At 36.8% G+C, this 14,759-nt stretch overlaps 1 protein-coding gene across 1 annotated transcript in view; it reads left to right on the top strand.

The window, feature by feature from the left end:
* Positions 1–774: 774 nt before the first annotated feature.
* The window catches only part of LOC148955860 (uncharacterized), a 111,749-nt gene continuing 97,764 nt past the window's right edge, over positions 775–14,759 (top strand). Inside the window, exons 1-2 of the mRNA XM_089108388.1 lie at positions 775–906; positions 4,176–4,304. Coding sequence (XP_088964514.1) covers positions 4,176–4,304 — 129 coding nt within the window. The 5' untranslated portion in view covers positions 775–906. The remainder of the gene's footprint in view (positions 907–4,175; positions 4,305–14,759) is intronic.

Below are 14,759 nucleotides of genomic sequence, written 5' to 3'. Positions count from 1 at the left end.
CTGATTTTGATGGAGACACAGATCAATTCCCTGCTGTATGTCCATCTTGGCTGCACCGGGCAGACGTTCTTATCTGGTCATCGTACTATACTCGCAATCGTTATCCATCCACAGACACGAAAGATGGAATTTTCCTAGCTATTTTCGTTTTTGTAGTAAATCTTATTTTCGAAATGCAGTGTTCTTTCGTACATACTTCAGCGCTTTCCCATTTTTTCCTGCAATTCCTCGTATAATCATTATTCTTTCTCCTTTTTTCACAACACACTGAACACGAGTAATTAAAGCAAATAAATAAAAAGCAAAAAGACGCGAAAACAAAGCGAACAACAAACAATAAACACCACAGTTAGAAAAAAGAAATCACCAACACCACCACCAGAAACTTCCAAAAAAGAGAAAAAATAAAGTAATTACCTTCCAGTACTTAATCTAAGTACTTAAACTTCCAGTACTTAAATCCTTCCAGTTACTATTAAAGTGCCTTTTCCAGAAGCAGTTGTTGATGTCTTTAATAAAGCAAAGAAGTTTCAAAATCCTCTGACTAAGAATGAAAATCCAGTAATTAAGGATCTTTAATTTCCTGATTTTTTTTATTTTCCGCCCCCGTCTGCATCTTTATTTTTGCGCAAAACTAATCATTACATCTCGAATATGGTTAACGAATAACTTTAGTGGAAAAAGTTTGTATCATTAACCTACTAAAATGATAAAAAGAACTCTCACAAAATTTCAAATTAATTTTGAGTTGACAAATGGTCCATAAAGAACCTCAGATTATCTACTTTGGTGTTAAAAATTTCAATTTGATTATCGACCGCAAAAACCGTTGTGATCATTGATTGTATCTATGTTTAGCTAGTCGTTTTGCAAACTTGAGTTAGCTATATTTAGGACGGTTAAACAGTAAGCCTTTTCATGTCTTTTTTTTTACTCTGTGTCTTCTTTGCTCATTTGTGTTAAGTATAAATAATAAGATTTTTCTCTTCCGAAATATCAGAGACAGTTTTTCATTTGAACGGCTGTAAGGTTACCACCGAAAAGGTCAGCTTGAAGAAATGAGAAAATTATGTCTCAAATTGACTTTTTTTGTTTTAATTCCAAGACAAATTTAGACTAATTTGAGAATTACTATTCTAGATCGGACTAGCCCACCTTAAAAATAAATTCTGGTGCTATCTAAATTTACAAGTTTGTTTTCTGAATGAACTTCGTCACCCTGTCTAATAATTAGAGATGTGGCTTACATAGAAACACATAAAATTTTGACGATTTTTTTGAATGTAAATTAAAAAATATGGAACATTTTTCCAGGGCTGATCTCTTGGATTATGCATCTATTGTCGATCTATTGTCGGTATTGTCGACCTATTCCTTATGACCTCCTTATAGCATGGTCAAATTTATCCCTCATCAAGTCAGCTAAAATAACATACGATATCTTTCTTAGAATCTGCAGGATTTCTAATAGTAAAAAGAGAATTATAAAGTATGAATATAATCAAGGAGCTTTACTGAACTTTCAAAAATATTATTTACTAGATGACTTGAAATTGTACCAGTACATCATTACTGTCAAAAAAGCTTTGAATAAATAGCTTCAATCACGGATGTATTAACCGAAGTTTAAAAATAGCTTCTTAATTAAACTGTCTAGTCACAAATTTTTCTCAGCTGACACTAATTTGGGAATAGTAATATTCATTTAGCTTTAGCATAATAGCAATTTGTAAGTTCGATTTTATTTTTCTAAGAATTTTACAAAAAGAGCTTAGAATACTGAGAACTTGACATCACATTAAAATAAAAAGTGCACCACTGAAATTTTCCATTGTGGAAAACTCTTAACTGGTGGTTTACAACACCCCATCTTGAAAAATGAGGAAAATAATATTTTACAGGGGGTAACACTAATCCGTCTCCTTTTGTTTTCTTCATTTTTTTTTTTACCTGGGGTGACCTTCTTTACCAGTTGTAGGATAAAATGGAAAGAGGGATTATTTGAACGGAAATTTAAACATATATTAAATATACCTAATGGAGTAAAGTGCCGTTTTCTGTCATTTCATGGCACAAAATATCTATCTTGGCCAAAATAGGATGCAAAATAAAGTTTGACTTTTTGTCACAACTCTACTTTATAAAACAATAAAAACTTTAGCGTAAAGAGCAAGGTATTGAGGAGGGACAGTTCCACTCATATATGGAATAATTTCTGTTCATTTTAAGTGTTATTGTCGCTTCTTAGCGTCAGTTAAAAAAAACTTTTTTATTTATTTATTTTGAACACAAATCAAAATGCCAAGCACTTTTTTAAGTTAAAAATTTTATTTTGCAACAAAGAGTGCTGTTTCGCAAAACAACAATTTGAAAAAAAATTGGACTAACATACTGGTGATAAATTGGACTAAAGCACCCCTTAAATTTAGCATTGAAGTTTATTGAAATGGAAGTAATATAGCATTGGAGTAGAGCATGAAGATTATAAGAGAGGGGGGGGGGAGTTCTTATTACGATCGATTGCAATTGACTTGATCACTGACAACCAATGAAAGACATTATCTGTTAAAAAATAAAATGGTTTGCGTTGGCCGTCAGTGACAAAAAATTAATTCCTATTACGGAGAAATAAAGTTCTTTTTCTGTAAATGCAAAAATGGTACTATATGTTACATTACAACGTCCTAATTCTTAAAAATACAAGATTTTAAGATTCAAGATTTCTGATGCTAAATTCTGGTCAGCTGGTATTGTTTTTGGTCCCAGTGGTTCTGTTATGGCTTCCGCCAAAGAGTGTGGGTAACCTATAAGAGTGATAACTGGCGCTAGTGTTGACAAAAAACTGTCAACATCATCTATTGTTTGGCGACACTTGGCTTTTTCCAATACGACAGCAAAAACAATTAATTTAATTAGTGTAATTGGTAAAATTAGGGTAGTAATAAGTGTCTGATCTCAATTCCTGACAGGAAAACGATTACAAATCTTGAAAAAGGCCAATTATCGTCAGACAAAGATGGTGCTGATAGCTTTCTTGTGACACTAGCGCCAGTTTTCACTCTTAAAAGTTATCCAAGAGGATAACCCTTTGGAAAATCTTTGATTTCCTCTTGAAGCGATACTTCAGATGCTTCTAGCAAACGCTTTGGAGACATTAGTTTTCCATGTTCCAAGTGTATTTGCTTTAACTTTTCCCTATACTTTTGCATATTAGCCAAACCAAGCCCCCTTATTGCGCCTTTCCCTCGTGTTTCACAACCGTCTTTCAAATTCTCTTATAGAATTTTTAATTTGATAATCGATTTTAACTGGTGTGGATCCAGGTTTAGTCATATTTGTACCACAGTACACAGAATATACAGTATCGACAAAGGATTTACTCTCGGAAAAAAAAATGTTAAACATATTTAATACCACACAAGACTCATCCTACGCCTTCGCGCACGCGCGATACCGATGTAAACATCATGGGAAGCCAATGGAAAAACCTGTTTTTTTTTTTTGTCCAGCCACTAGCAACTAAACTAAGGTTCTCACGTATATTCCCAGGGTCAGTACGCGCGGTATCAAATGTGTTTCATGTTTGGAAAAGAAGACGCTACATTCTACAGTGATTTGTACAATGCGTGCTGAAACACTAACTCGAAAATTGGTACGGCCCGTTTTCAAACTGTGTCTATTGAAGCTAAAGGCTGACAAACTTCAGGGGTCTATAACTTCAAACCGATCGTAAGAAGCTACATAAAAAGAGAACGATAAAAGAAATGTTTTTTCATTTAGTAAATCAACAGAAAATGCGTAGCTAATTTATTATGCTTAAAATGCCTTACAAACTCGTATTAGTTTTATTGAACTTGTATGTTTAGTTTTCTTGAGTAAACCAATAATATTTTAAAATAAAGTCTTTAAAAAAAAATTTACAGAACATTTGAAAAAAATGATTGTTACTAAATAATGGCTTTTAGTCTCCCCAATTATTTGAGCAAGAATGGAATGTCTTTAGTGGGTCTATTGCTGTCAACAAGCAAAATACCTTTGAAAAGATAGCCAAGCGTCTTGGATATCTGTCACCTTTTTATTTTTCACGAATGATTATCTTTCTCCAAACAATGTTTTACGAATATTACCATTTAAATGTTTTACATTTAAATGGTTTGAACTCGCTTTTATCGCAGATGACCAAGCATGTTGTGTACATCACTCTACTCTTGTTGGTGCAGAGAAGCAAGACAGAAGCCACGTCCAGTCTGACGTTTGAGGACGAAAATATATTGGAGCAGACAGCACGCTATGGTCTTATTTCGGTATGTCTATAAACTTTTGACTAAACTTTAATCGTGACTAAACTAGGAGTAGAGAGAACGAGCGAGAAAGAGAGATAGGAGATTAAGTTCGGCGTACCTTGGTCAGGGTTACCACCTGTAGCACGAAAGTGTTACTTTAGCACAATTTCATCATGAGTAGCACTGTATCACGTGCTATATTTAATGACCAAATAGTAACACCTTCGTGCTACAATTTGTAGAACTTTCCTGCTACAATTTTTTTTTTATCTTGGAAGAAATAATGAAGATTCTAAAAAAGGGAATCTAAGTTAATCGGAAGATTAACAAAAAATGCGGAGCATCTTTTTCTCGCATTTGTTTTTGAAAGATCGGTGCAAAGTTAATATAACCTGGACTGCCTTTTTGCTGTGTTTGTTTCGAAAGATTTAAGCTAAGTTTGAAATAACCAGAAGCAAAATTTGACCTAAAACTAATCCTCGTACACTTTAAAACAACAAAGCGCGTGTCTCGGCGCAAGCCGCGACACAAGTAAAAAATCTTTGACCGTACCATCGAAAATCACTGTGTAGCACTCAAATTTGGGCTATTTTAGCACTTAAGGAACTAACCACGTTGGCAACCCTGACCTTTGTCCTTTGTTAATCGAAAAACAAAAGTTATTTGCTATGACAATGAGCTAGGATGTTCTGAGCAGCAAAGCAGCTAAACGAAACAAAATTTTGTCATGCTTTAGACATCTACCGATTTAGAGCAGGCTAGCATTTAAGTGCGCAAGTAAAGTAAGTAAAAATGTCGTGACAGAGCGTCAGAGCGAGAAAGGGTGGATAAAGAAATAAACATCCCATCATATTACTGAGTTTCAAGTTTGATAATGCCTATGTCTTACTTATATCTTATTTTAATAGAGATGTTGCAATTATATATAATTGGTGCCAATTTTAGCAATTTTGGGTACATGATTACTAATTTATATCTATAATTTTTAATTTCAGGTATTCTTATGATTACATGTGTTAAAATCAGGTTATATTCGAGTATATTAGATTTTGGAGTTCCTCAAACTTAACACTCTGTCAAATTTACAAATTTCACGTACTCTTTGCCATTCCTAAGATTTTTCAGATACACCATTTTGATAGCCTAGATGCGCATAGTGTTTTATGATTTAATTAAAAATTACCCTTATAATATTCGCTGATGTTCCTCTTTAAAATTCATAGCCGTTTCGGACCCACTAGACTTCAATGGCTCTCCCCCTTTCCTAATAAGCAAACAATGGAGCAGATACATGATTTGAAAATCTTGCCCAGGGGCTGTGTGGGGTTATATCATCCCCAGAGGCATAGTTATTGGAACTTTTGACTAAGTTAAACAAAATGCCTGTGTCAAGTTTTGATCAGTATTTAGAGGGTGTATCTAAAACGGCAGAAGGGAGTTGGTAGTTGCCCTCTAGTTACGTCTTTACCCCCCCCCCCTAAGGATGTCCTGGAAGTTTCAACTTAAGGCTCTGAGCCGTTTCCGACATATTTCTGATGTACCCTTTTAACAACCAGTATGCTCGCGGTGTGTTAGATTTTATTCAACATCCCCCTCAACATTTCTGGAAAATTTCACTCTAATGCCCTAAACCTTTTTTGAAACCCAGGATCAAACATAGCCTCCTTTCTAATGACTCCAAATAGAGCAGCTCCAACCTCATGTGTAGGAGTGAATCTCACCCCAGGGTCTCTCAGTGCCCGGGGTTTCCCTGGTATCAATCAGAGCCCAGGCATCCGGACGGTTGGGCTTGTGACCCTCCTCCTGAAAATAATTGCAAAGAAAAGAAATGTCACTCAAGCCTCGGATCCTGCCTGTTTTCACTCCTTACGAGCTCAGTGCGTCCCTGGAACCTTTTTAACCTTGCCGACTTAGGTGGGCTTAGAATAGCCACCTGGAATGTTTTGACTGTGAATAACCCCGGATCCAAAGACCATCTTGGGCTCGAGATGTTGCGATGTGGAATTGATATTCTCGGTTATCACTGAAACCCTTCTGACGGGATAAGGTGATGAAGAAATCTCCAACACAGGTCATAGATTGATATGGTCAGGCGAAAATTCTAGTTGAAGTAGTGGCATAGGCCTGTTGCTAAACAAGAAGGCGAAGAAAGACCTCATATCCCGCAGCCCAATTTCACATAGACTGCTCACTGCACGTTTTAACCACAAGCATAGAAAGATGACAATAGTCGTGTGCTACGGACCAACCAATGTTTCTTCAAATGACGAGAAAGACAAATTTTACTTGCTGTTGACAACAGTTGTATTTCCACCTCCTCTAACGACGTACTAGTCCTGGTGGGCATCTTCAAGGCAACAGTATGTAACCCTTACGAATATTTCGAGTCCATAATTGGCCCTGTCATTCCGGACGGCTTAAACGATACCAGACTCCAGCTGTTCATCATGCACGAACTGATTATTGCTAACACACTGTTTCACAGAAAATATGTATATAAGCCAACATGGTAAAGCAATGATGGGGCCCCCGCAAGATGAACGACTACATCCTAGTCAACCAGAGACGGTGATCATGAGTCACAAATTGTCGAATATACCATTCCACCAAAATCAGGAACACCAACCACAGATTTTTAGCCACCAACTTCCGTCTCAGACTACAGACTCAGCCGTTAGGGTGACACCAACAAAATATATGTTCAGAAACTCGAGTTGGAGGAAATCTGGCAAAGGTATTGGGTTGAAGTCCAAAATAAGTCTGTTTGCCTGAATACTCTTGATGACCCAGATAATCTCTGGCAAGCTTACACAGAGCAACATTGTTGAAACAATGGGCGCACGGTGCACTCTAAGAAGCCATGGCTGTCACAGAAAGCATTGTAGATCATTGAACAGCGCAGGAAGTCCCGGATGGCTGGTGATATACCCACATACAAACGGCCAAAGGGGATCAGGAACAAACTTATTCAGCGTGATAAGCTTTATGTCCATGTTCAAGCAAGTCAGACACCTGAGTGAAGGGAAACCTCTAAAAATAGGAGTAGTAAGATCGAAATCTTATGAAATGCTTGAAAATGAAAGCACCCAACTAAAAAGATAGAAGGAACACTTTGAAAAGCTGCTAAACGCTGATAGAGTGAACGTTGATCCTCACCTGCTGTCGTCCGCTAGGCAAACCATACGTCAGAATCATCCAAAGGCTGAACCTCCTCCAGTGAAAGAGATACAGAAAGCTTTGTGGAGAATGAAAACAACAATCCGCCCAGAAACTATGTGATCACCATCGAGTTGCTGAGATTTGTTGGACCAGCAATGTTTCTCTGGCTACAAATGCTTTTCTCCCTTGCCTGGACGACAGAGATAATATCATAAGAATGGAAAGAAGGACTATTCCATCCTCTGTGGAAGCGCAAAGGCAGCAGAAGCAGTTGCTCCAAAGAGGAATCACCCTCCTATCAGTCCTCTGTAAATCCTTTACCACGACTCTACTGGACAGAAACACCCAACAAATCCGAAAGTGCTACCGGATTCAGCACGCGGGTTTCATACATAACAGGTCCACGACCTGTTTGTGAAACCCTGGTGAAATAACTAAGGAAAATATACTTCGTCAATTCACTAGTTTTGAATAAGATTTTGGTAACTTTTGGGGATAATTTTGAAACCAGCTTTATAATTGTGATCTTCCTAGTAAGTGAATGTTTTTTTTCCGTTAAGAAGTACCATATTGTAGGAATCCTTTGCGTCTCTTGGATGTAAACGCGCTGATTGCGTGACTATCGGCCACGCAGCGTTGCCAATTTCGCTTGTGAGTTTGGTATTCAGGCGCGAAAGAAGGTTAAAATCGACGTGTTTTCCAAGATAGAAGCTAATCTTGGTAGAGTTGTAAATTAAAAGGAAAAAAAGGGGGGAGGAAAAAAAGGGAAAATGGAGGAAAAAAACAAGAGAAAAAGAGGGAAGGAAGGAAAAAAAAGAGGAAGGGAAAAAAGGGGGAAGAAGGAAAAAAAGGGAAAAAAGGAAAAGAAAGAGGGAAAAAAATTCCTTTGTGTTTTTTGTTTTTGTAGTAGGTTTATTCAATTTTTGTTGGTGAATTAAAATAGTTGGTAAGAGAAAAAAAGAGTGAAAGGGAAGAAGAAGAGAGAAAAAAAAATAAGGCATTGGTATTACCTGAAAAGGTAAAAAAAAGAAAAGAATGACGTAACAACCAGGAGGGGTACCAGCAAGGTATGTACGAACAAACACTGCGTTTCTGAGCTTTTTGGCTTTCCCGGATGCAGATGCACCTTTAGAGGTAGAAGTACACAGATGGCTGCAACATTATGGAGTCGAAAAAGAGAACCTGATAGGCATAGACGGATCAGGGCTGCGATATAGAAAAACTATGTATGTGAAGATCACCACCAGCAACGAACTCCATAAGTTCCTCGCGAAAGCTGAAGACGGGATGTTATCATTTCATGAAAGAGTTGTATCTGTCGAAAGTTGCGAAACGAAACCCACTTTTGTGATAATAGAAAGAATGCCACTAGATATGGAGTTCTTAGATGTTCGAGAGACATTGGAAAGGAATGGTAGGGTTTTCTCATGCAAATGTGAGTATTACTCTGGTGACGGATATCTCGAAACAGCCAAAACAAGGACCATAGCAAGCATGAGAGTAGATAAGAACATCCCTTCTTTCATTTTCATAAATGGAATGAGAATGTGGATATGGTATGATGGCCAAATCAAAACTTACATTATATGTGATGAAACAGAACATTTTGCAGCTCAGTGTCCTTTTTCCTCACAGAGGTCGCAAAGAAACATAAAATACAAATCAAGTGGCCCTATTACCGTTAGTAGCCAAAGCAACGTTCGGCCGGAAAAACAACCTGCAAACCAAACAAATCTGAGACCCAAAGAAAAAGAAACTGAAGAGTAAAATACAAATGCGCGTAAGAATCAGGAATAAAAAATATATTGCTAAATGGAGAAAATGAAATCGCAACGCTCAAGATCGGAAAAGCGGAGAACGACCCGTGAATACAAGGACTTGCTAGAAAGAAAAAAGAAACTGGAGAAAAAAGGACAAGATGCTGATAGCGAAGATGACGAGTTCCAAGAGGCCCGCAGCAGGAGTAGCTCACTACCGGGAGTACTCACTAGGGGTATGACAAGGAAAAAAGATCACAAAGAACAGAATCACAGACAGGGCAAGCTGAACTTTCGAGCCGACTTGAAAGCATCGAAAGTATGATCGATAGTGTGGAAGAAATCGTACAGAGCAGCGACATCCCTTCGGCAAGCCAGGCATTGGAACTAATCGATTACGCTGGACGTTTTTGTCGTCGGTAGAAAGATTAGAAACCAAGAAAGCAAGAACTAGGGAAAATGCAGAAGACATAAATCAGCAAGAGCGCCCAAAAAATTCGCAACTTTGAACGTAAATAGAATAAAGCAAAAAAGTAGACAAATAATGCTAAAAGGGTATCTACTAAAAGAAAGAATAGACTTAGAATTTATACAAGAGAATGAAACAAGGGAATTAAAAGGTTTAGAACCTGAATATAAGTATTTTACGAATTGCAATGCGGGTGGAGGAAGCGTGGCGATAATATATGAAGAAAAGCTCCATGAAAAAGACGTTCGAACCGATACAGACGGGAGAATTATCAGGCGTGAGATAGGTGGGTGCAAATTTGTCAACATATATGCTCCATCTGGGTCGCAAAACAAAAAATTACAAGAAGTATTCTTCGAAGAAAAAATAACCCCATATATACCGAAAGATATTGAAAACACAGTTTTCCTACGAGATTTTAACTGCATAACAGACAAGCAAGATGCTATGGCACAAACTGACTATATTTGCTTGTTACTGAAACGATTCGTGCGTGATGCAGGCTTTCTAGACGTTTGGAAAGAAACAGTGAATCCAAGGAGTTTCACTCGGATAAGCTAGACGGCATACGGAGGAGGAGCTAGACTCGACCGCATATACACGTCATTTGAGATCCTTCCACAAATATACAAAATTGAGAACAAAATTGTACCGTTTTCCGACCATCAAGCTGTGTTTGCCACATTGAGAGACGACGAGAAAAAATAATCTTTGTTCAGAAATCTGTCATGGAAGATGAATACTGAAGTAATGAGAAACAAAGAATTCACAAACGCAACAGAAAAGATTTTAGAGGTACTGAGAACTGTCGAGAAAAGTAGCCTTCCGAAACATTGGGAAAGTGTAGCTAAACCAGCGATTACAGAAGTGGCCCAACAAATCTCTCGTGATACAGCAAGGTTTGAAGAGGTACACGTCAGCTTTCTATATATAGTAGTTTACCAGCTAAAAGAAGAAATAAATGCAAGGAAAAACTCAAACAAGGAATATTTTGAGGCTCTATCAGAGATAAGTGGGGTTGAGCATAAGCGGACAGAAGCAATAAAAATAAGAACTAAAATAGATGAACATATTCAAAACGAACAGTTAACAACAACTCTCATATGCCGCGAGAAGAAAAATATAAGCCAATAACAAATGAGAAGAATAAGAAATCAGAAAGGGGAAGTCTTTGAAAACGAAAATGATATATTAAACGAAGCCAGAGATTATTACCAGAATGTGTTCAAGAAAGAAAAAGAAGAAACCGAAGACGAGTAAAAGAAGGTACGAGAATTTATTGAGGAAATCAAACAGTTCGTGGTAACGAACTGTAAGTAAGGAGCGACCCGGCTCAATGGTAACCGAAACTCTAGAAAACGGGTTTTTGATGCCAATAGATATATCAAAAGAATCAGATTTCAATGCTGATTTCAAATATATAACTTTCATCAAGTTTAGAGCTACCCATCAAAAGTTACGCGCCTGAGAAAATTAAGCTGATTTTCGAAAAAAGGGGGAAAGACCCCCTAAAAGTTATAGAACCTTAATGAAAATCATATCATCATATTCAGCATATCAGATACTCGTACTGTTGAGTTTTAAAGCTCATAACTACAAAAATTTTTTATTTTGAATTTTTTGCACTAATAACTATCCGGTATGCGGGTTTTTTTGTTTTTTTGTTTTTTTTTTTTTTTTTGTTTTTTTTTTCCCCAGGGGTTATCGTATCAACCCAATTTTACTAGAATATCGAGGGAGGGCTCAATTGAGCTGAAATAAAAAGTTCTAGATTCCTTTTTAAGTAACCAAAAAAATGGATGGCAATTAGGTCCCCTCCCATGCTCATTTTTTTTCCCAAAGTCACCCGATTAAAATTTTGAGATAGCCATTTTGTTCAGCATGGTCAAAAATACGATAACTATGTCTTTTGGGATGACTTAATCCCCCGAAGTACCCAGAGGGAGGTCTAAAAGATATGAACTTTACCCAATGTTAACATATAGTATTGGTTATTCGGAAGTATACAGAAGTTTTCAGGAGGTTTTTTTTCTGCTGGTGGGGGGGATGGGGGGCTCGGGGGTTATGTTGGAGGATCTGTTCATGAAGGAAGTTTTCATGGGGGAAGGGAAATCGCCATGAAGGGGGCGCCGGACTTGCCAGCATTATTTATTGGTTATTGGGAAGTATACAACCATTTTCAGGAAGGATTTTTTCTGGAGGGGGGCTAGAGGAGGGAGTTACTCTGGAGAATATTTCCGTGGAGGATGTTTCTTTGGGGTAAGGGACATTTCTATGAAGGGGGCGCCGGATTTCCAAGCATTATTTAAAAAACGATCAGAAATTAAATAAAAAAAAACCAAGTTTTTTCAACTGAAATGTAAGAAGGAATATTAGAACTTAAAACGAACAGAAATTATAACGTATGTGAGGGGGTTCTCCTCCAAGTCAATACCTCGCTTTTTAAGCTACAGTTTTTTTTTTAGTGCTTTCAAAATAGATATCTATTCTAATTAAACGGCCTTTGTGATTCAGGGGTTTGTGAATAAAATTTTTTTTTAACTTTTAACGTAATGAGCTTGGTATTGACTAAGGGCAGAACCCCCTCATATACGTAATAACATATACGTAATAAAAAAAAAACAATAAAAAAACAAGCGATACGGCTCAATAGTAATCGAAACTTTTAAAAACGGAATTTTGATGTCAATAAATGTATCAAAAGAATGTGTTTATAATGCTGATTCTAAATATATAAATTTTATTAAGTTTAGTATTACTCATCAAAGGCAACAAGCCTGAGGAAATTTACTCGATTTTTTAAAGAGGGGGAAACATCCCCTACAAGTGGAAGAATTTTAATGAAAATCACAACGTCAGATTCAGCGTATCAGAAAACCCTATTACATAGGTTTCAAGCTCATATCTGCAAAAATCTGCAACTTTGAATTTTTGCCAGAAGAAAAATATACGAATATAGAAGTTAGTTACGTAAGTTAATTTGTAAAGACATTCATTTAGCAAAAGAAAAGTAAAATTTTTATGCAAATAAAAGCTGCATTAACTAAAAAACGATCAGAAATTAAATAAAAAAAACAAGTTTTTTAAACTGAAAGTAAGGAGCGACATTAAAACTTAAAACGAACAGAAATTATTCCGTACATGAAAGGGGCTGTCCCCTCCTCAACGCCTCGCTCTTTATTCCGTATATGAAAGGGGCTGTCCCCTCCTCAACGCCTCGCTCTTTACGCTAAAGTTTTTTATTGTTTTAAAAAAAAATTGTGAGACAGTCAAACTTTAGCGTAAAGAGCGAGGCGTTGAGGAGGGGACAGCCCCTTTCATATACGGAATAAAGAGCGAGGCGTTGAGGAGGGACAGCCCCTTTCATGTACGGAATAATTTCTGTTCGTTTTAAGTTTTAATGTCGCTCCTTACTTTCAGTTTAAAAAACTTGTTTTTTTTATTTAATCCACATAACAAAAGTAACCGATGAACAGAATGAAATGCTAATAAGCGAAATCACTGCAGAAGAAATAAAAAAATCATTATCAAAAACGAAAAATAACAAATCACCAGGCAAGACGGCATACCTTACGAATTTTATAAGCATCATTCAAATGAAATAACCTCGATTCTGTCTGAAATGTTCAACGAGATGCTAAATAGCCCCGAAGAAAAAATTGGATGCATTGGAACAATGAAGCTCCTACCAAAGTCAGGAAATCTTGAAGAATTGAAGAACTGAGGACCTGTAAATTTAACAGACTGCGACTATCGGATCCTCACCAGAGTTCTTGCAAACCGACTAAAAAAAGTATTTTCTAAGTTGCTAAGTAAGCGACAAAAAGGAGGATTAAATGGACGTAAAACAGCTGATGTTCTAAGAGCCATACGAAACGTAATACAAGCGATGGAAAAAAGAAAGAAAAAGGAAAATACAGAATCACAAGCTTTGACATTCGAAAAGCATTTGACAAAATAAGAAGAACAATCCTGCTTATTATACTAGTGGCATACGATTTCTGTAATGAGTTCATCGAATGGATAAAGCAGACCTTGGAGAAAATAGAACAGACAATTGTGATAGGTAATATGGAAAGCAATAGCTTTGAAGCAGAGACAGGAGTGAGACAGGGATGCCCATTAAGCTCTTTATTGTTCGAAATATATATTGACCCTTTGTTGCGATATTTGAAGCAAGAGATACAAGGAATCGAGATAGGAGGAACACAACAAAAAATGAAGGATTTGTCGACGACCTCACGATTCACGGAAACAGACATGGATTATTTACGAGCTCTGCATTGTATAACTAAGTACTATGATTTGTTCAAACTAGAATTAAACAAAGAAAAATGCGAAGCCCTGTCTTTAAGCGAGGAAGAACCTCAGTTTATTGGCGGGATAAAGAGTAAAGATAAAATAAGGGTTTTAGGTATCCAATGAAGAAAAACATGGAAAGAGACGGAAAAAGTAAACTGGGCTAAAACATTGCAGAAATTTAAGTCGGCACTTGCTTACGGATATGGAAGAGCTTTCACAATATTTCAAAAAGCTCAGTACGTTAATATTTATTGTTGTCCAGTGATAGGGTATTTCGCTTCAGTATCAAACCCCACAAAAGGCATCCAGAAGAAAATAAAATCAATGATTTATCAGTTCGTCTGGTACGGACAAACACCTCCAAAGCTTTAACTTAAAGATTTGTTTCTAATGAAAAGCCAGAAGGCTGACAAATAATTAACACAGAAGCCAAGATAAAAGAACTTCACATGAACACAATTATTGAAGAAATATATTTTGAAGAAACAACCCCTATGCAAAATTGGTATAACGCATGGGTGAGAAATGAAAGGAGTAACTGCCCAAATTCGGTACAAAAACATTTCGGAACTGTCAAAGAATTACTGGAAAAAAGCATCGCAGACTCTGATAGCAAAAAAATCAATAAAACGGATATGAAACAATGGTTCATTTTGCAGGAAAACCTACCTCCAGCGAAAATTCTAGAGACGAATGATCTTGACGATGAAAAACTGAAAAAAATGTTCCCCTGATACACTCTAGTTTCTTACCGCCGAAGGTTAAAGAGCATGCGTTTTTCCAAGTTCA

This window comes from Artemia sp. Qi Xiang Cuo, chromosome 2 (genome assembly GCF_049724085.1).
Source record: "Artemia sp. Qi Xiang Cuo chromosome 2, ASM4972408v1, whole genome shotgun sequence".
Classification (NCBI taxonomy): Eukaryota; Metazoa; Arthropoda; class Branchiopoda; order Anostraca; family Artemiidae; genus Artemia; species Artemia sp. Qi Xiang Cuo.
This window is presented reverse-complemented; position numbering and strand designations above follow the sequence as displayed.